Here is a 22,665-nt window from a genome sequence, read left to right on the forward strand (position 1 = left end):
ATTTTGGTGCGAAAGCGATTGCAGCCAAACTGTATGGCTGAATTTGCATTGCACAAACATCGCATGTGATATGCACAGCAATGTGGTGCGAATCACATGCGATGTCCGGCATCACATAAGTGTGAACTGAGCCTTAAAGTGTCAGAAAAACTGGAATGCTCTTATTTCTTTTTTGTCTAAACACAGAAAACACACAATACTTTTTTTTTTTTTTTTACGCACTACAAAACACATCATATTTAATTTATACAAATAGAGTATTAACAGTTTTTGCCATTCAATGAGCTGTGAAAAAGTAAAAAACTCAAAGCTATAACAAGATTCCAATTTTGAGTTCTATCCATAGAGGAATTCTGACTGGTTGCTATGGGAAACTGCAGTATATGCAGTTCATCTTGGTGAATTAACCCAATTGGAGTCACAGCTCTGCATTATACACTGCTGCCTATACAAAGACAACTTAACAGTTTTATAGAGGACAATAAAAAATAGTCAAACGTTACAAAAATAAATCTGGTTTCCTCTACAGTTTATTGCCCGGTATGTCTAATGATGTTGGCTGTGTTAAGTGTACAGCAGGCAATGCGATTTCGAGCTCTGTACAACACAGATGGGAGTCACAAAGGGTAAGTCTAACTGGTCGTTTCCAATAGACTCTGTATTGCGCTCTGCACAGTGTCACTGACTAGGAGGAAATCCTGTACAATACATTGTTGAGCTTTGTACAATGTCCTGATTATGGGAAGCCTCACATTCAGGTCTACTTGGCCATGTCTATAAGACTCTGCAGAGAGGTGGGCACCCATGTTTTCTCTCCCTGGACATACACCACGCCTCTGTCTATGTAAATCACAATACGGTTGAAGTTGTAGAGTTGTTTGCCCTCGTGCCTCTTTCCGATCAGCGGCATGAAGACAATGTTGTGCTCCTCGGCTTTGGATTGGATAAGGTCCTTGAAGTTCATGGGCACTGTGGCTACCCCGATGCCTCTTTGTGCGATGCTCTCCGCTTCTCGACGCTCCTGCATGGCCTCGTACTGGAAGTCTTTCCTCCTCTCGGTCTGAGTCAGGTATGCAATGCTTTCTCGGGCGCCGGGCTGCATGTATGGGCCTGGAATAAGGATCAAAGACACAGGTTTACATCCAGTAATAAACAGGAAAAGGACAGGGGATGGAAAACTGTTTATTACAGTAATTTAACCACTTCCCACACACGGACATCATATGACAGACTGGACTTTGAATGGAGATATCTGAATGATGGGCTGGCGGCTGCAGGCATCATTCAGATATATTTTTTTTTTCCAGAAGACTATTCCCTGCAAAGTAAAAACAATCATAGCAGTTGTGCAGCTCGATCGTCGAGCTGAGGAGTGAATCCACCGGTGGCGGTTTACCATAGAGCTAGCCATGGCCATCTCTATGACTCTGGGAGGCCGGAAGCGACGTCATGATGTCACTTCCAGCACCTGCAGATATAAACACTGCCGTTTTTGGCTGGGAAGCCTGAGATAGATTGCTTTATTATTTCCAGCATTCTCGCATTGAGGAGAGATATGGGGACTAACGCCAAGATCACGCTTTAAAGAGGACTTGTCATACTCTATTCCTATTACAAGGGATGTTTACATTCCTTGTAATAGGAATAAAAGTGATCTTCAAAAAAAAAAAAAAAAAAAATGTAAAGGGAAAGTGGAAAACAAAAACAAAAAAACACAATAAAAAATGTAATTAAATTTAAAGCGCCCCCCATCCTCTCATGCTCATATGCAGAAGCGAAATGCATACGTAAATCACGCCCGCATATGTAAACTGTGTTCAAATCAAACATGTGAGGTATCGGCGTGAACGTTAGAGCGAGAGCAATAATTCTAGTGCAAGACTGCCTCTGTCACTCTAAACTGGTAACCTGTAAACATTTTAAAGCATAGCCAATGGAGATTTTTAAGTACGGAAGTTTGGGGACATTCCACGAGTGTACCCAATTTTAAAGCGTGACATGCTAGGCATCTATTTACTCAGCATAACATCAACTTTCCCATTATACACAAACAATTGGGCTAACTTTATAGTGTTTTTTTTTTTTTAATTCATGAAAAAAAAAAAAAAAAATGCAATGACCGCCATTTTATTCCCTAGGGTCTCTGCAAATAAGAGTATATTATATATATATAAATAAAATGTTTGGGGGTTCTGAGTAGTTTTCTAGCAAAAAAGAATATTTTGACATGTAGGAGAGGAATGCCAGAATAGGACTGGAAGTGGTTAAAGCGGAGCTCCACCCAAAAGGGGAAGCTCTGCTTGTTTGCTTTCTCCCCCCTACACTTCCAAGGGAACGGGTTTCACTGCTGGTTTCCCTTACAAGAAATGGCAGCGGCAGCACCCGAGAGCCGATGGTCCCTATGAATACTGTAGCTGCTGACTTAATAAAATGACACTTACCTGTCCTACCTGTCCAGGGATCTTGTGCTATCTCCACCTGTGCTAGTTGCTCAGTTGCCTTTGAGTCCCTCATGCCGGTATCTTTAGTGTAGGAAGACAGCTTGTGGCTTCACAGCAGGCTTCCTACTAGGCATGCCCAAGCCATGCTGCACTTTGTGAATGGTCCCTGCAGCCAGGGGCGGACTGACCATTTGGCCACTCGTGCACTGCCCGAGGGCCCCATCAGGGTTGCCAGCCTCAGTAAAACCAGGGACAGTATGTAAAAATCTTTTTTTTTTTTTTTTTTTACATCTGTCTCTGAAATGTCCCTTACCGACATACTTTTGGTCTAAAAATCCCAAGATTATAGCTGCCCCACCTCTCCAGTACCTTCTCAGCCAATAGAAACATGTATGTGTATACTGTGTGTACATGTATGTGTATACTGTGTGATTGTATACTGTGTGGCCCCATAATCTCTGATTGCCTGGGGGCCCCATAAGCTCCTATTGCCCAGGGACCCCATGAGTTGTCAGTCCGCCCCTGCCTGCAGCCTTCTGGGATCTGCAACATGTCCCAGAAAACTGCAGATGGGAAGGGACCAAATATCTGCTTGGATCACGAAAATGATGTGCCAGATGTGGTAGAGGAGGGCATAAAGCAAAACTTCCCCCTTTTGGGTGAAATTCCACTTTAGGTTTTACCTCCTGTAATCTGCCTACCATGATTTTACCCAATATTGCCTTGCTGACAGAACCATCCTTTCATACAGTACATGTCCGCACTCACCAACATTGGAAGCCACAGCTCTGTTCATGATGTCCAAGGCCTCATTAAAGCGCTCTTTGATACCAGGATGAGCCAACACCTGATCTGAGAACATCGACTTCCAGCCCAGGTACCACTTAGTGATCTCCTCATAGTTGGGGTTATTGCTGAGCCAGGAACACAACACCTGTTAAGATGACGAACAATAACAAGGTTATTCATTTAATGAAATGTAATAATATATATATATTAATTAATATAAAGTAAATATAAGGTCATTTGTACCCCCCTCCCCCAACATTGCTAAACAAGTATTTAACCCATGCAGTATGTATGTGGTTGGTTGGGGGTGGGAGGCCACTGCATAGTTACATTGAACAATAGCCCAGAGTATCGAAGCACAGGAAAAAAGGTGTTAAAATGATTGTAAAGCCTCAAGGTTTTTCATCTTAAAGAGGAAGTAAACTCTGATGGGTTTTACTTCCTCTTTATTCCCCTGCAAAGTAAAGGCATAATGGCCTAGTATGCATCACATACTAGCCTATTATATTACCTGCAAACGAAGCATGTGATGTCCCTGCTTTTGGAAACATCCATGTTTGCACCTCTCCCTTCCAGGTTCGCAGACTCCGACTCTGTGACTGGCCGGAGCTGCTTGACATCACTCCTGCACATGCGCATGGGAGCCGCCAGTCACGGCACACGCTGGGGAAGAAATGGCACAGAGGGCCGTTTCTTCACTGCTCATGCGCTGATGACCCCATCGGTGCACTACAAGTCAAATATCTCCCAAATAGTGCACGTTTAGGAGATATTTTCAGTACATATAAGTAAGCCTTATTATAGGCTTACCTATATGTAAAAATGTGGGGGGTTTACAACCACTTTAATGCATTCTATGCATTAAGGTGAAAAATCTTCTGTGCTGCATCTCCCCCCAGACCCCTCCCCCCCCCCCCCCTTCTTACCTGAGCCCGATCTGATCCAGGGCTCCAGCTGCTGTCAATATCCTCATTGGGCAAAGTGATGACAGCAGGAGTCATAGGCTCTCGATGCTGTCAATAAAATCCAGTGACACAGGAGCAGGGGGCAAGGCCAAGTCCTACTGTCAGTGTCAATGGACGCAGTGGCGTGGACTTGGGAGCGAGCCCGCACAGGTGCCCCAAGGGAAAGCGGGTTTATGTGGGGGCACTCGATTAAGAGGAGGGGCCTGGAGCACCAGCGGGGCACCCCAGAAGAGGGGGATCAGGGCTGCTCTGTGCAAAATGATTGCACAGAGCAGGTAAGTATAGGCATGTTTGTTATTTTTATAAAGAAAAAAAAAAAAAAATAGGGTTTAAAACCCCTTTAACGTTTGTGCTTTAAAGGGGTTGTAAAGTGATTTAAAAAAATAAAAAAAAATAACAAACATGTTATACTTACCTCCACTGTGCAGCTCGTTTTGCACAGAGTGGCCCCGAACCTGCTCTTCTGGGGTCCCTCGGCGGCTGTCTCTGCTTCCCCCCGCAGGTGCTTCTCACGTTCATGTGAGATGCGAGCTCCCTCGCATGGTGAGAAGCATCTGCGGGCGCGCTCCCGTGCTCCCTATAGCCGCTCGCTGTATCACACGGCCCCGGCTCACGGCGCTCCGCGTCAGTGGATGTGATTGACGTGCGAGCCAATGGCTGCCCTGCTTTCCATCCATCCACTCCAGCCAATCAGCGGCCAGGCTGAACGGTGGAAAGGACGTCGGGGGACGAGCACGGGATTTTAGAGGGGTAACGTAAGTAAAACGGGGGGGGGGGGCGCAGGCGGTGTCAGATGTTTTTTCACCTTAATGCATAGAATGCATTAAGGTGAAAAAACATTTACCTTTACAACCCTTTTAATCCATCACATTAGTCTGAATTGGCCCTTAACATATCTGCTGTGAATTCCTTATTTTCATAGGCACAGAAGCTGCCACTACTGAATCTCCTTCTGAATGAACTAGCTGCTGTCCAGTCTCAGACTATTGTACTGTCTGAATCACTAACCCAGAAGTAGTAGTAGTATGTAAGTATGTAGCACACAATTCTACTACCCCCGATTGGATACTTGCAAATGACTTGAAGTGTGAAATGAACTAGCATTTCTAAAAGCAGAGATCAGTAAGAAAATCCTCCTCCCCTCCCCCCCCCCCCCTTTTTTTTTTAGCAGAACACAGATTTTGGAGTAATTAAAAAAAAAATTAAAATGTTCCAAAAAGTTTGCCATTTTTTGAATGCCCAATCAAACACAACGTTGGTGAAATCAAGTTCTTTACACCAACTACATCACAAACTTTAATAACTCTGTTATGTTGTATAGGTACAAACAAATTATAGTGTTAGATTATCACCTCTCTATCAGCTCTAACAATTAGTGTAACTGATGTTCTTGTAAACTTCTCTAATATCTCTGGAAGCATAAACATCAAATACAAATCAATTTGTTCCACATGAGTTGAATTACTGGGATTAATATTTCATGTTGTGAAATATGAATTGTATTAATTACAAATTCAAGCATGGAGTTGAAGTCAAATAAAAGGCAAACTTAAAGTGGTTGTTACATCACCTATGAAAAATGATGTAACTCCCTTCCTTATATGTAGATCTAATGTACAGTAGCTGTGTTTTTTTTTTTTTTTTCAAATGACTCCTCCAGTACTTACCTATGCTTAGTTGTGAATTTTACTTGGATTTTTTCTTCATTGTCAATGTCTCATTTGTACTTTTCTCAAACAGTAGTTTGTTTAGAAAAAAAAAAAAACACTCCTTGAAATACCTTATTTACAGTGCTGTTGGACGCTCACGTGACCTGCCGTCTTTCTCCCTCCTTGATCCAAACACTACAGTCAGAGGGGCCGTGTCCCCCCTGGACTTCAGCCAGCAGAGAGGAGAGAGCCCGTAGGTCATGTGAGCACCCCGCGGCGCTGAAAATAAGGTATTTTGAGGAGTCATTTTTAAAAAATACAGCGACTGTACATTAGATCTACATGTATGGAAGGGAATTACATAATTTTTCACCTAGTAATTTTAAACAGCTAGCGGCCGGAGGGGCAGGGAGGAGATAGCTAACACTGACACACTGAGCTAACAGGCAGAGAGGGAGGGGTGAGGGAGAAAGACAAAAGCTGCGGATGACGGTGGCATGTAAACTGACCATGATCAGCCAAGTTTTTTTTACAGTTTACAGAGAGACAAATGACACAGCACGAGCACTGTGCTGTTTAACACCTGAGCATATAGTTTTAAGGCAGAAAGTCCCGCGCGTTGACCGCAATTTTTCTATAGGTCAAAAGGTCACCAATGTAAAAGCAGAAAAACGCCCAAATCTGCCTGAATTGAGCTACAAAAAAAGCCCCAGGACTTTTTTGAGCTTCAGGTGTTTGGCTTCAGACGACATGGAGTGGAGATGTGAACCATTTCCATAGAGAATCATTGATTGTTTTTTTCTCCTTCAGCATTTTGGAGCTTCAGGCTTCAAGCTACAAAACGCTGAGGTGTGAATGGGGCCTAAAGGATCAGAATGTTTTTTTATTTTTATTTTTAGGGTTACAACCACTTTAAATCTGACAGTTCGCAGCAGGATTTTAACCACTTGCCGACCACCCGCCGCAGTCTTACTGCGGCAGAACGGCACAGCTGGGCGAAACGATGTTATGTAACATCGCTTTTCCCTGTGGCCACTGGCGGTGCGTGCCCGCTGCTCGACCCCAGGGCCGATGCGAGTGCCCGACGGTCGCGATCGCTCGTGACACACACGAGAACCCGGCTCTCTGAGGGGAGGAGAGACAGAACTTGTGTTCATACAAAGTATGAACAGCGATCTGTCATCTCCTCTAGACAGTCCCATCCCCCTTCAGTTAGAACACAGAGAGGGAACACAGTAACTCCATGATTGCCCTCTAGTGTTAACCCCTTCCCTGCCAGTGACATTTTTACAGTAAGTGCATTTTTATAGAACTGATCTCTGTAAAAATGCCAATGGCCCCAAAAATGTGTCAAAAGTGTCCGATGTGTCCGCCATAATGTCGCAGTGCCGATAAAAATCGCAGATCACCGTCATTACGAGTAAAAACAAAACAAAAATAATAAAAATGCTATAAATCTATCCCCTATTTTGTAGATGCTATAACTTTTGAGAAAAGCAATTAAAGAGGAAGTAAACCCTGATGAGTTTACTTCCTCTTTTTTTCCCTGCAAAGGTAAAGCATAATGGACTACTATGCATCGCATAGTAGCCCATTATGTATCACTTACCTGACACAGGAGCCAGCGAAGTCGCCGCTGTCCCCTGTAGTCCGCCGCATCCATCTTGCTGGTGGCGTCTCGCAGCTCCGCCGCTGTCATTCGGCGAAGCCGCGATGACGTCACTCCCGCACATGCGCACGGGAATCGACAAATGCGGCAGCTCCATTCTTGGAACTGCCGCGTTCAGTGAGCCTGCGCGCCGCTGTCTACGGCGCATGCGGGCAAATATCTCCTAAACCACATAGGTTTAGGAGATATTGCTTGGACCTACAGGTAAGCCTTAATCTAGGCTTACCTGTAGGTCAAAGTGGTTTGTAAGGGTTTACAACCACTTTAATATATATGCTTACTGTGATTTTTAGTACCAAAAATAAGTAGAAGAATACGTATCGGCCAAAAAAAAAAAAAAATGGGGATATTTATTATAGCACAAAGTACAAAATAGTGTTTTTTTTCAAAATTGTCACCCTTTTTTTGTTCATAGCACAATAAATAAAAACCGCAGAGATGAAATACCACCAAAAGAAAGCTCTATTTGTGGGAAAAAAAAAGGACGTCAATTTTGTTTGGGTGCAACTCCACACATCCGGGCACTTGTCAGTTAAAGCGCCGCAGTGCGGAATTGCAACAAAATGGCCTGGTCATTCAGAAGCCAAATCTTCTGGGGCTGAATCGGTTAAAGACGTTAAATCCTAGAGAGCAGTACCCAGGGAGTTTATAAGTGATCGGATCACTTATAGCTCCCAGCAGGGTCGGGTCTTTATAGCTGTGCCAGGCTACAAAGGTACACAGTGTATAATCCACTTACCTGCAACCACTTAGAGAAGAAATGTTTTTCCAGGAGCCCTACGAGACTGGACAGAGAGATCATCCCCTCCCAATCCATCGCCCACAGGAAGACGTCCATGTGCTGTTGATGAGGATTAATGACGAATTCCGCCATGCACATGCCTACCAGACACAAGAGCTCCAATAAATGAACATACAAGTGTGACAGTTAAAGAATAAGTGCACATTTAAATGGTATACAGGAAGATAGTAGCTCACTGGATTTCTAGCAGATCAATAGATATTATTTTGTACTTGCACCATTTTTAAAGCAACAAAACATGGGGAAATCTGTTAGATTATACCGCTGTCTGCAGGACTGGACACTGGAAAATCCCAAAAATTGTAGGCCGGTCCAACATAACCCCTCCTGTCAGCATGTCTCAGTTTTATTCCAAAGCAGTACAGAGTACAAATCTCTCCAAAACCCAAGCTGATAATATTCCCCCCCAGGCTCGTGCCCCCCTCCATAAAAGTTTCCATCAAGATCAATGTTGTCACTATCAGTCCCATCCCTCACGCCAGGGTACTGGGTGTAATCCTAGACTCTGACCTGTCCCTTCAGCCCCAAATCAATCCAACGGATGTCAAAAGCTTGTAGACTTCACCTCTATAACATCTCCAAAATTCGCCCCTTTTTAACTAGTGAAACCCACCAAGCTACTCATTCCCTCCCTCGTTATTTCTTGCCTTGACTATTGCAACTCCCTCACATAGGCCTACCTCTCCATAGGTTATCTCCTCGTCAGTCTATAATGAATGCTGCTGGCAGACTCATCAACCTTACCAACCGCTCACTGTCTGCCACCCTTCTCTGCTAATCCCACCCACTGGCTTCCAATTGCCCAACAAATGTAATTTAAAATAATAACATACAAATCCATTCACAACTCTCCCCTGGGCTACATCAGTAATCTTCAATCCAAATATCACCCAAACCATCCTCTCAAGACCTGCTCTCTAGCTCCACCCCAGGACTTCTCCAGAGCCTCTCCCATCTTCTGGAACTCTCTACTTCAGTCTGTCCAGCCTTCTCCTACTCTGGCTGCCTTTAGGTGCTCCCTGAAAACTCAACTCTTCAGGGAAGCCTATCACACCTCCAAGTAACTGAACTTTTATCACTTCCATCAGCTCCTCCTCCACAGGTATAAACTTTTGTATCACTCGCCTCACCTTATTAGATCATAAGCTCTTCTGAGCAGGGCCATCCTAACCCTCTTGTATTGTAACTGTACTGTCTCCCTTTATATTGTAAAGCAATGTGCAAACTGTTGGCACTGTAAAATAATACAGAGAACGCACAGAGGGGTGGGACCTGAAGGGATCAATTGCCATAGTGATCAGATCCCTTCTATTAGCCTTAGACCAGCCAGTCAAGAGCTGATAGATCAACATAATGGATGAAACAGGCTGCACAGCAAGATCTGATGCAGAGAACAAGGTTCTAGAGCAGCCTCCAGTCACTCATCAGTGAGGTCCTTAAAAACTGGTGCATATGCCAGCGGGGTTGTAGATGCTTTGTTAAAGGATTCACCTTTTGTAACATGTTACGCCAATATTCAGGGTGTAACATGTTACAGATGCACCGACCCCCACTTCCCCCGGTCTGACGGCTACTGGGGAATTTTCTCGCTCTCGCTAGCTGTCACAATCAGTAAAAACACGCCTGCCTGGCCGCATCATTCATTCAGTGTTCTGTAAATCAGAAAACCTTTGCAGCTGTTGGCTTGTAGTTCTCAATGAACTACTGTTGAGCACTGTGGTAGTTCATTAAAGGGGTTCTAAAGGCAGAAGGTTTTTTTTTTTTTTTTTTAATCATCTTAATGCATTCTATGCATTAAGATAAAACCTTCTGTGTGCAGCAGCCCCCCTCATACTTTCCTGTCACAGTGTAACTGCCTGGATGTATCGGAGGTACGGCCAGACAGATACACAGTCTGCAGGACCATGGCATTACACCCACAATCTGCTGATCGTGGGTGCAATTGTTTATAGGTCCATTACACAAAAAAAAAAAAAAAAAAAAAATGCTTTTTTTTTACCTGAAAAAAAAAAAAAAAAAAGTGCAGATCTTTTTTTTAAAGGTGAACTCATCCTTTAATACAGGACACTGCCAGATTAAGACCCCTTTCACACTGAGGCAGTTTATAGGCGTTTTAGCTCTAGAGATAGCGCCTAGAAAAACAGCCTCCCATGCCGCCCTAGTGCTGTCACACTGGGGCGGGGCGGTGCGCTTGTGGGACGTTAGAAAATGTCCTGCCAGCAGCATCTTTGGGGCGTTTTAGGAGCAGTGTATAATTTGCAAAGATTATCACTTCCTTGCAATGTCATTCACAGGTCGCACCTATTCCATATAATTACTAGTAAGGCCTGTGGTCACACAGAGAGCAAAAGAGAAACCAGCAATTCACTCTACCAGAAGTTGTCAAATTTGCAAATGATAATAGTTTGCAGTTCAAGGAACTGGGGTTGCCAAGCTGCAGAAGTGACCAACTTAATTTAGGTGTTTTTTTTCCAGTGCTGGATTCGGCTTACTACCCTTGCAATACAATTGAACAAATAACTCACCTAACTTGGGCACAATGTTTTTCACCATGAAGGCATCCCAGGATCCTGGTGTGAAGACATCCTTCCAGGGTTGTAGGATTAATTTAGCAGAAGAGTCACTGGGATGCCACTTCTGCAGGGCGCTGGCCAGCTTGTTCCTGATTGGGGAGAACAGGGGCTCTAGTCGGGACTGCATTAGTGGCAGCCAGGGGTGGATCCATGAGTGGATGGGTACTGTGTCTGTCAGCGGATTCCAGTTCTCCACCTTAAGAATAAAAATACCATTATCATCTGTCTGAGTATACTGGGACATCAGCTTATGCTTGCTAAGAAGGTAACGACCATTTAAACATAAACCAGCTGTGACCAGAGCGCTATTTATGTTGTTGTATAGAACATTAAGACATACGTTGTCAATTTTTTTATGGATTTGCAGAGTTCCTATAGTAGAACCATAATACATAACCCTGTACAGACTACATAGAACCCTTAACCAGTCCTTAAAGAGCTTACAATTTAATATCTCTATCATAACTATACAAAAACAGAAAAATGCAATCTTTATGAGAACAGTCAGTCACATCTACTGCAAGCCTAACTTTAATCTGGTGCAAAGCAATGTTATACAGGATTTCAGGAAATTATAAAAGGGATGAATTATGTCACATCTTTTGAGTATCTAGAAATATTAATTGTAATTTCTTAAAAGCAGCGGTGGCTGGTGCAAAATATTTCGCAGGAGATGAACAGCAGACGATCGCCGCAAACAACCACCCCCCCCACCACGTTGGAGACGAACGGCGGAAGATGGCGATGTGGCCAGGCCCCCTTCCTCCGCCGGAGCAGCGGCAGAGACTAACCTTAGAAGAGACTAACCTGAAAAGCCAGCCCATTCTCCTCTCCGTTCTCCTCTGGGCTGCAGTGTCCTGAGACACGATTGGCCAGTGTCCCCTGAAACACGACTGGGAGTCCCAAGACCCCCTGGGCCAATCGGGTCTCAGGAGCTGCTTCCTGATTGGCCGAGAGAAGAATCAGGAAAACAATAGCGAATATTAATTTGCTATTGTCACACAAGTGGGTGTGCTCAGGGGCACAGCCCACCCTTTTATAAAGCCTATTAGAGCCTCTGGCTCTAATCACATTCTTCAAACAAAAACAAACCCATTGGAATCCATGCGTCCAGCTCCCCACATGTTCTACTTTTGTTGACAGTACTGGAACGCACTGCAATGGTGTGAACTTTGCTACTGAAATCCATGTAACCTACTGTCCATGCACTTTTGATGAAGGAAAAAACAAAAAACACACTGGACTGCGTATGGTGTGAACTGGCCTTAAAAAACAAACAAAAAAACTAAACAAAAAACACAGCTTTTCAGCTTTAATTAGTCCTGAAAAATAGCAGCACACTTCTAGGGCCTTAAACCTTAAATCCCCAACTCCCTCCAACTGCTAGTCTCAGAAGATTTGACACCCGGCTGAGGGTCTAACCCAGCATCATTCATCAGCTTTGGGATCGGAGTAGGAACCCTTTTATTTCACACTCCCCCCATCCAGCAGTGTCTGCGTTTGGCTCTGGTCCCCAAGGTCTGGCTTTTCATACTGACATCTACAGAATTTTTGCTATTGTGACCCAGAAACTGTTTGCCATTCCTTCACAGATTAATCCTACTTCTCTTATTGTATACTGAGATTTGGGTGTATGTATGGGGATGAAGGCATGTTTGTAACAACGTTGTCATATTTTATTACTGACATGGTGAAGGGGTTTCAAGTTTTTATATAGTGTGCATTTTTCAATAAAGCATTTCTATTTTTCATAATTCCGCATTAATCCTCTTTGATGATTCTCTTGAGGATTTGTAGTCCTTTTAATTATATATCAGGAGATTTGGAGCAAGATTTGGGATGTTGCTGTACTTCTTAATATTGTATTCTCCTTGCTGGGGAGGAAGCTGTACCCAAGGTTTTACAGTGCAAGGTCCTCCCTGCACTGCTATATTCATTTTATGGATCTGCGATTTCTTGATAGTTACCCCACCAATCATAGGGGGGAAGCTCTAACATGAGATGAGGAACCAGCGTGCAGATTCTGCTAAGATAGCCTCTGCCACACAAAGACAAATAGGAGGCATGGAAATCAGTAACGGGGAAGGATTAGCTGTAGAGAGCCTATGGGCAATACTGGTGACTAGTCCTCTGCCCTGTGCTTGCCTTTTAAAGCACAGCTTTCAGAGTCCAGATACTCTGTCTGCAAATATTAATAAAAAGCAGATATTTTAATGAAAAATAATTGCAATCCGCTGACTACACTGGAGCAGAAGTAGCTAAGGGAGAGTTAATAGGCAAAATTACACTTTGTCATGCAGAGACTGAGCTAGAGTTCCCATAGTCCCTCTCTGGTGGAGTATAAAAAGTACTGTGATAATGGTCCCTTGGAGGTGTCTTATTGTGTTGAGTTACTATATTTGCCTCTGTAAAAAATGTTTTCAATAAAAGATAGATATTCTAATAATAAATAATAATTCAATAATAAATATTCTAAACCTGTGACCAATGTGAATTGTGTACGACGTTCGATCAGAATAAATTATCTGGAAGAGTACCTCTTTCTGCAGTTTGGGGAAAATCAGTTGGTCTAATATATTGTCTAGAATCCAAACCGGGAGCAAGTGGACCCAGCTGTCCAAGAAGTCCACCATGGGGGGGCAGTTTCTAGGCTGCCATTGGGAGATGATATTTCGTAAAAAGGGAACCCACGTCTCCCACAGGAGTCTAAAGCGAGACAAAAAGAGTCATTTTGAAATACACAGCCACTAATATACAGACATTACATATCGCAGAAGCTGTAAATACAGTGAAACAAAGTAAGCAACACAACCAAGCCAGAGCCAGCTCTCTGGCTATCATTGAAATGATAATTCAGGATGCACTTGGCCAAAAACAGAAATGGGCAGTTCTTTTTTTTTTTTTTTCTATTTAAATGTAATTAAGGCGACTGGTATTTTTTGCACTGAAGGCAAAAGGACACATATGCATTAGAAGTCAATAGGTGGCGTTTTTGTATTTAAGTCAATAGGAAGCGATTTTGCATTGAAGTTAATAGGATGCAGCATACCACTTTTTCTATTGGCAAAACAGCGATAACCCTATTTTTGGACAAAAATTTTCGGTGGTCGATATATCAGTGCATCCCTAAAATTGAGGGATTCCAGTGTAAGTGGTTGACTTTCTTGGGTGTAAAATTTTGAAACACATTTTATTTGCTGGTAAAAAATGTTCTAGTGCGCTAAAGGCATAGCAAGTAGATCTTCGATTATAACCTATTCAAGTGGTCTTTTTTTTGTGTATCTAATAAGTTGGAAGTAATAATTGATTGCTTTCCATTGGTAGACGAAAAGGTTTTTAAACCAAGTATGAACATATTTGAAAACATAGAAAAATTACTATTACAGTGAGCCAAGAGAACACCAATTCAGTGCTTTCATGTGTGTATTGAAAGAGAAAAAAAAAAAAAAAAAAAAAAAAAAAAACCTACAGCATGCAGCATTTTTTGCACCAGAATGCATCAGAAATGCAACGCCGTAATAAAAAGCACTAAAAGAAGTTCTCTAAATCCCCGTACACACGACCGGACTTTTCAACATCCAAAGTCTGACGGAATGATTCCGGCAGACTATTCGATCGTGTGTGGGCTGCAGCGGACTTTTGATTCGCAAAAATCTGACAGACTTTAGAAATGGAACATGCTTCAAATTTTTCCGCCAGAACTCTGCCGGACCCAGAAATCCGCTCGTGTGTGTGCTAGTCTGACGGACTAAAACTGACGCTAGGGCAGCTATTGGCTACTGGCTATGAACTTCCTTATTCGAGTCCAGTCGTACGTCATCACGTTCTAATCCGTCGGAGTTTGGTGTGATTGTGTGTGGCCAAGTCCGCTCATTCGGAAAGTCCGTCAGAACTCTGTCAGAACTCCGGCAGAACTCATTCGAAAGTCTGTCGGACATAAGTCTGGTCGTGTGTACGCGGCATAAGACTCTAAGCCCTTGTACACACAGTCGGACATTCCGACAACAAAATCCGGCGGATTTTGTCCGAAACATCTGATCATTCGTAAAGTGATGGCGTTATTTAGTTACGACAGGACTACGTTCAGGCTAGTAGCCAATAGCTTTGGTCTCGTTAATTTGATCTGAGCATGCGTGGCACTTTGTCCGATCGGAATTCTCTACAAACAATCGGACAAAGTCCGATCGGATCATGTTGTCGGAAAATTTTATAGCCCAGCTCTACAACTTTGTCGGTCGGATATTTTGATGGAAACAGTGCAATGGAGCCCACACACGGTCGGATTATTTGACAACACGGCCCGATCAGATATTTTCTGTCGGAATGTCTGACCGTGTGTACAAGGACTAAGACTGAGAACAGAGTGATCAAACACCACTGATTTCTCAGTTCTCAGTGCTTCGTGAGCAGAGAGCTGGTGCTGTGGAGGGGGTGGGAGCAGCTAGCTTAGGCTCTCACTCATCAGCCCACTGAGCCAGGTGTCGGTCCAGGGTTCTGGGAGGATCCCGACCATATAGTTGTGATCTTTCCCTGGACTGGCTCTGTGACATCAGCTGGGGTTACCGGAATGCAGAAGAAACTGCACTCCTGTGATCCACCATAGAAGTACAGCCAAACAAGCTGTGGCTGTACTTTGCCTTTAAATAATCCCGAAAAACACTCAGCTCGCTTACACGAATTACAGAGTTGAATACTTATGCATAGCCCCACACTGAATGCGAGGATTGTGGTGTAAATGAGCCTTTAAACTCGTCCATATATGGCGCTTAGTGTCATGGATCACATTAAAGAATATTTTTGTGCAACCCAGAAATGGTTATCATTCTGAAATTACATGTGATTACATGATCAATACAGGTGCCAATATTGGTTAGCAGAGATTAAATAGCCGATAAAGAGAGTCTGCCATCTTTTTTTAATATATATTTTAGGTTAGACATGTGAAAGTAATCGGCTAATGTACACCTTATTAAAACTATATATAAAACCACAATTAATCCTTATATTGTTTGTAAATATGTACAAAACATTAGGGTAGGCACATGTGCTGGTGTCACTTCTTGCCTTTCAGGCAGAGTCTATCTACTAAATACAACAGACTCCCTATAGCGCTTTTACTCTCACAATAATGTGATTTGGCATTGCTGACATGTGTCCTAATGAATTATGTGAAATGTTAATCTTACTGACAGATCCACTTTAAGAGACAAAATGACAATCACTACCTGTGATACGGGTCCATGGCTGCATCCTGTGCACTATGAGAAAGATGACCTTCTTCCAGGAGATCCTTCCACTTTGTCATGACTTCAATGCCATACGTAGAGTCCTGAGCAAAGACAAAAGACAAAATGCTGATATAGGAATGTGTAAATGCCAGTTTGAGACTCTAAAATAGAGCGATTATTTCTTCAAATAATGTTTGTGCAAGTGTTTCAACCACTGATAGTGGAATTTTATTACCAAGACCTTCTTTAGACCAGGGGTCTCCAAACTTTCTAAACAAAGGGCCAAGAGTCTGTCCTTCAGACTTTATTGGGGTGGGACTAGGGCCATTGAATGTAGAAAATGTCCCGGCATCAGCGGGAGTAAATAATGCCCCATCTTTGGTGTCAGTGATACGAATTGTGCCCTATTGTTAGTGTCATTTGGTGGGAAGAATCATTCCCTATTGTTGGTCTCATTGGAAGGAGTTGTGCTCCTTTGTTGGTGTCAGTGGGGGGGGGGGGGGGGGAATTATGCCACAATGTAGGTGTCAGAGGATGAAATAGTGCCCCAAAGGCCAGATAAAAGCAAGCAAAAGGTTGCATCCGGCCCCTGGGCCACAGTTTGGAGACACTAAGCTAAAGCTAGTCCAACGTAAGATTGCACTCAGATGATCTTATGATCATTACATTATTTCCAATAGTTTCTGAGACCTCTGCTGACAAAAACAGAAGATTGTACTGGGAGGAATGAAGAGAAGTTTGCTGCTACTTGGGGTAAGGAGGAAGCTACAGAAAATGGTGCAACAAGAAGCAAATTTCTGGGCTAGTCTGATAGGTCTTCAGAATCTGCAGGGTAGAGCATTGACCCAGAGCCTCCAGAAAGAAGTCAATGTCTCAATTCTGATGCACAGCTTGTGTAGGAAGAAAAGCAGAGGGGCAAGCTGGGCTGACAGGGTGGCATCCACAACAAAAAGCATGAGAATCAGAGGGAGGACAGGAGGACACCTCCGGAATCCAAACCCCATAGCAAAAGGTCAGAAGGAGCAATTACCGGGAGGCTTGAAGCAGAGCCTAGACAAGGGGGAAATCATTCTCCCAAGGCTTCAAGGCAGCACTAACAGATGTCCCCAGCAATGAATTGTCCAATGTAACAGCAGCTTGCCAGAGTGGAGATGCACTTAAAGTGAAACTAATGTTTTGGTTCAATTCTATTTTAATAAATAGTTTAAATATTTTAAACTCATGGTTTACATCATTTTTTAAAATGATGTCTTGCTTAATGGGCAATTATACGCCCCTTCCTACACAGGTCAATTTTCAGCGGTCGCACTTTGAATGAAAATTGTGCGGTCATGCAACAGCGTACCCAAACAAGATTTTTAGCATTTTTTTCATACAAATAGAGCTTTCTTTTGGTCGTATTTAATCACCACCGGGCTTTTTATTTTTTGCTAAAGAAACGAAAAAAGGCCAAAAATTAAAAATAAAAAAAAATAAAAACAGAAACACATTTTTCATAGTTTGTTATAAAACTTTGAAAACAGGTAATTTTTCTCATTCACTGAAGTGCGCTGATGAGGCTGCACTGTTGTGTTCTGATGAGGCTGCAATGAAGGGCACTGATGGACACTGAATAGCAGCACTGGCGAGCATTGAGGCAGGGACGGATGTCCCTGTAACGTATCACGAGGAGAAAAAGAAAAAAAAAAGCTGATAACGCTTCTGTTTATTTCTCTGATCAACTGTCATTGGCTGACAGCTGAACATGTGGTAAAAGGGCCCTTTACCCTATTCTGTGATCATGTGAGTATGAAAGACTCTGTGCTCACAGAGTGAGCCACCCGCGCACCGCGCACCGATCTCAGGAGGATGTCTATTGACGTCCTCCCAGCACTGAATGCCTGCACTGTAGCATTCGGCTATAATGCAGGCAGAAACTGATTAATCTCATCTTTGTTTTATAAATACATACTCTAAGGCCTCATGCACACGAGACGCAGTTAAACGCGCGTTCAGATGCAGTTGGACAGTTTTTTCAACTGCCCCTGAACTCATTCAATGTTATCCTATGTGTCCATGCACACAGTCTCGTTTTTTTCCGTTTTTATGCAGTTGCGTTTAATCTCGTTTTTCCAGAAGCAAAAAAATGCGTTCAGAAGCAAAAATGTCCACGTTTCAGACGCAAAACGCGGCAAAACGCGGCAAAACGCCGCTACCGCGTTTAGCCGCGTTTGCGTTTATATGCGTTTTTAAAGGTGACCTTTTTTTTACATAAAAAATCTCAAAAATGATTGCAAATGATGAAAAACCATTAGAAAAATATTTTAAACAATTGCAATTGCAAGTGGACAATCCACAACTTGTGGCAAGTGACATGGCAGGTGGCAAGTGACGTGGCAAGTGGACAATCCACAACTTGTGGCAAGTGACATGGCAGGTGGCAAGTGATGTGGCAAGTGGACAATCCACAACTTGTGGCAAGTGACGTGGCAGGTGAAGTGGCAAGTGACGTGGCAGGTGATGTGACAAGTGGACAATCCACATCTTGTGGCAAGTGACGTGGCAGCTGACGTGGCAAGTGACGTGGCAAGTGGACAATCCAAAACTTGTGGCAGGTGATGTGGCAAGTGGACAATCCACTTGTGGCAGGTGACGTGGCAGGGGACGTGGCAAGGGACGTGGCAAGTGGACAATCCACAACTTGTGGCAGGTGACGTGGCAGGTGACGTGGAAAGTGATGTGGCAAGTGGACAATCCACAACTTGTGGCAGGTGATGTGGCTGGTGACGTGGCAAGTGGACAATCCACATCTTGTGGCAGGTGACGTGGCAGGTGACGTGGAAAGTGGTGTGGCAAGTGGACAATCCACAACTTGTGGCAGGTGATGTGGCTGGTGATGTGGCAAGTGGACAATCCACAACTTGTGGCAGGTGGCATGGCAGGTGACGTGGAAAGTGGACAATCCACATCTTGTGGCAAGTGACGTGGCAGGTGATGTGGCAAGTGACGTGGCAAGTAGACAATCCACAACTTGTGGCAGGTGATGTGGCAAGTGACGTGGCAGGTGATGTGGCAAGTCACGTGGCAAGTGGACAATCCACAACTTGTGGCAGGTGATGTGGCTGGTGACGTGGCAAGTGGACAATCCACAGCTTGTGGCAGGTGATGTGGCAAGTGGACAATCCACTTGTGGCAGGTGACGTGGCAGGGGGCGTGGCAAGGGACGTGGCAAGTGGACAATCCACAACTTGTGGCAGGTGATGTGGCAGGTGACGTGGAAAGTGATGTGGCAAGTGGACAATCCACAACTTGTGGCAGGTGATGTGGCTGGTGACGTGGCAAGTGGACAATCCACATCTTGTGGCAGGTGACGTGGCAGGTGACGTGGAAAGTGGTGTGGCAAGTGGACAATCCACAACTTGTGGCAGGTGATGTGGCTGGTGACCTGGCAAGTGGACAATCCACAGCTTGTGGCAGGTGATGTGGCAAGTGATGTGGCAAGTGGACAATCCACAACTTGTGGCAAGTGACGTGGCAGGTGAAGTGGCAAGTGACGTGGAAAGTGGACAATCCACAACTTGTGGCAGGTGACGTGGCAAGTGGAAAATCAACAACTTGTGGCAGGTGACTGGCATGTGACGTGGCAAGTGGACAATCCATAACTTGTGGCAGGTGACGTGGCAAGTGACGTGGCAAGTGGACAATCCACTTGTGGCAGGGGACATGGCAAGTGACGTGGCAAGTGGACAATCCACTTGTGGCAGGGGATGTGGCAAGTGACGTGGCGAGTGGACAATCCACAACTTGTGTCAGGTGACGTGGCAAGTGGACAATCCACAACTTGTGGCAGGTGATGTGGCAAGTGATGTGGCAAGTGGACAATCCACTTGTGGCAGGTGACGTGGCAGGGGACGTGGCAAGGGACGTGGCAAGTGGACAATCCACAACTTGTGGCAGGTGACGTGGCAGGTGACGTGGAAAGTGATGTGCCAAGTGGACAATCCACAACTTGTGGCAGGTGATGTGGCTGGTGACGTGGCAAGTGGACAATCCACATCTTGTGGCAGGTGACGTGGCAGGTGACGTGGAAAGTGGTGTGGCAAGTGGACAATCCACAACTTGTGGCAGGTGATGTGGCTGGTGACGTGGCAAGTGAACAATCCACAACTTGTGGCAGGTGGCATGGCAGGTGACGTGGAAAGTGGACAATCCGCATCTTGTGGCAAGTGACGTGGCAAGTGACGTGGCAAGTAGACAATCCACAACTTGTGGCAGGTGATGTGGCAAGTGACGTGGCAGGTGATGTGGCAAGTGGACAATCCACAACTTGTGGCAGGTGATGTGGCTGGTGACGTGGCAAGTGGACAATCCACAGCTTGTGGCAGGTGGCATGGCAGATGACGTGGAAAGTGGACAATCCACATCTCGTGGCAAGTGACGTGGCAGGTGATGTGGCAAGTGACGTGGCAAGTGGACAATCCACAACTTGTGGCAGGTGACGTGGCAGGTGATGTGGCAAGTGATGTGGCAGGTGATGTGACAAGTGGACAATCCACATCTTGTGGCAAGTGACGTGGCAGCTGACGTGGCAAGTGACGTGGCAAGTGGACAATCCAAAACTTGTGGCAGGTGACGTGGCAAGTGACGTGGCAGGTGATGTGGCAAGTGACGTGGCAGGTGATGTGGCAAGTGACGTGGCAAGTAGACAATCCACAACTTGTGACAGGTGATGTGGCAGGTGACGTGGCAAGGGACGTGGCAAGTGGACAATCCACAACTTGTGGCAGGTGATGTGGCTGGTGACGTGGCAAGTGGACAATCCACAGCTTGTGGCAGGTGGCATGGCAGATGACGTGGAAAGTGGACAATCCACATCTCGTGGGAAGTGACGTGGCAGGTGATGTGGCAAGTGACGTGGCAAGTGGACAATCCACAACTTGTGGCAGGTGACGTGGCAGGTGATGTGGCAAGTGGACAATCCCCAACTTGTGGCAAGTGACGTGGCAAGTGACGTGGCAAGTGGACAATCCAAAACTCGTGGCAGGTGACGTGGCAGGTGACGTGGCAAGTGACGTGGCAGGTGATGTGGCAAGTCACGTGGCAAGTGGACAATCCACAACTTGTGGCAGGTGACGTGGCAGTTGGACAATCCACAACTTGTGGCAGATGACGTGGCAAGTGACGTGGCAGGTGATGTGGCAAGTGACGTGGCAAGTGGACAATCCACAACTTGTGGCAGGTGACGTGGCAGGTGATGTGGCAAGTGGACAATCCCCAACTTGTGGCAAGTGACGTGGCAAGTGGACAATCCAAAACTTGTGGCAGGTGACGTGGCAAGTGACGTGGCAGGTGATGTGGCAAGTCACGTGGCAAGTGGACAATCCACAACTTGTGGCAGGTGACGTGGCAGTTGGACAATCCACAACTTGTGGCAGATGACGTGGCAAGTGACGTGGCAAGTGGACAATCCACAACTTGTGGCAGGTGCCGTGGCAAGTGACACGCTAAATACAAGTACACTGCAGCTCTCACAGCTGCTGCTACTCACTCTGGTCTCACAAAATTGCTGAAATAGTTAATAATAATGTTTTTTTGAGCTGGGGAGGGTCTATGATGTTAGCTTAACTAAACGCTTCTAGACGCAAACGCGGTAAAACGCCGCTAAATCGCGGTAAAAATCGCGGCAAAACGCGCGTTTCTAAACGCCGGTTTCAACATGTGTCCAGCAGCGTTTGCATCTGCGTCTCGTGTGCATGAAGCCTAAATGTAATGCTACGCAAATGATTCCCAGAACAGTATGGGTTGGCTAAAGGGATAACAAAATACCAGCTATTTTCTTTATCTTCTTATCTTTCATTCAGGCTGGCTCTCATTGAAACTTCCAGGACTCATGAATGCTTATTCAACAAGAGGGATATGGAAGCAATTTCCACTGCCAACATCACACTCCAGTCAAATGCCAAAGGGGCATCCCCCATGTTTTTACAAATTAATTCTTGGTTAGACCGTGCTAATTTACAAGTGCTTGCTATGAACATATCAATACATTTTCGCCCACAGATAAATTATTGTTCTTACAAAGTTTTTTCATGAACTTGGAGTGAAAAAACTGCCTGGTGCTTTGAAAAAGGTGCGAACATGAAAAAAAGGATTAGAACCAATGGTCTACAGCTGTAACTGAGGCTTCAGCTTTCTGTGTGTCTATATAAAATATATATTATGTTGTGTAATTGGGAACACAAACATATAGTGAGGTTTACGCTTTAGGTGTTCCCTCCTGAGGGCCAAGTTGGTATCCCAGAGATCTGTAGTTTCCCGTAATGGACAATAAAAGACAAAAAAAAAAAAAAAAGGATCGATGATCAACTACACACTTTCACAATACATTCTGCTGTAGAACCGATAACATTTCAACTCCACTTGAACGCTGCAGGTCAGACAGGCTGATTAAGGACTCATTCTTGAACCCCCTACACACAGGCTGACTATCAGGCTGTATTGGCTGGTTGAATAGAAACCAGCGGAGATTCTACCCATTTGTACGACAGCCAGTCCAGCTTCAGTCGAAGG

General features: G+C 44.6%; 1 protein-coding gene across 1 annotated transcript in view; it reads right to left on the bottom strand.

The window, feature by feature from the left end:
• Window positions 1–512: 512 nt before the first annotated feature.
• Window positions 513–22,665, bottom strand: part of TFIP11 (tuftelin interacting protein 11) — a 36,542-nt gene continuing 14,389 nt past the window's right edge. The window contains exons 8-13 of the mRNA XM_077462793.1: window positions 16,114–16,217; window positions 13,426–13,594; window positions 10,841–11,084; window positions 8,253–8,395; window positions 3,210–3,375; window positions 513–1,110 (exon numbers count right to left, since the gene is read on the bottom strand). Of these exons, the coding sequence (XP_077318919.1) occupies window positions 761–1,110; window positions 3,210–3,375; window positions 8,253–8,395; window positions 10,841–11,084; window positions 13,426–13,594; window positions 16,114–16,217 (1,176 nt within the window). The 3' untranslated portion in view covers window positions 513–760. The remainder of the gene's footprint in view (window positions 1,111–3,209; window positions 3,376–8,252; window positions 8,396–10,840; window positions 11,085–13,425; window positions 13,595–16,113; window positions 16,218–22,665) is intronic.

This window comes from Lithobates pipiens, unplaced genomic scaffold (assembly GCF_037356315.1).
Source record: "Lithobates pipiens isolate NorthernLeopardFrog02 unplaced genomic scaffold, aLitPip1_a1.2 Scaffold_10, whole genome shotgun sequence".
In the NCBI taxonomy this organism is placed as follows: Eukaryota; Metazoa; Chordata; class Amphibia; order Anura; family Ranidae; genus Lithobates; species Lithobates pipiens.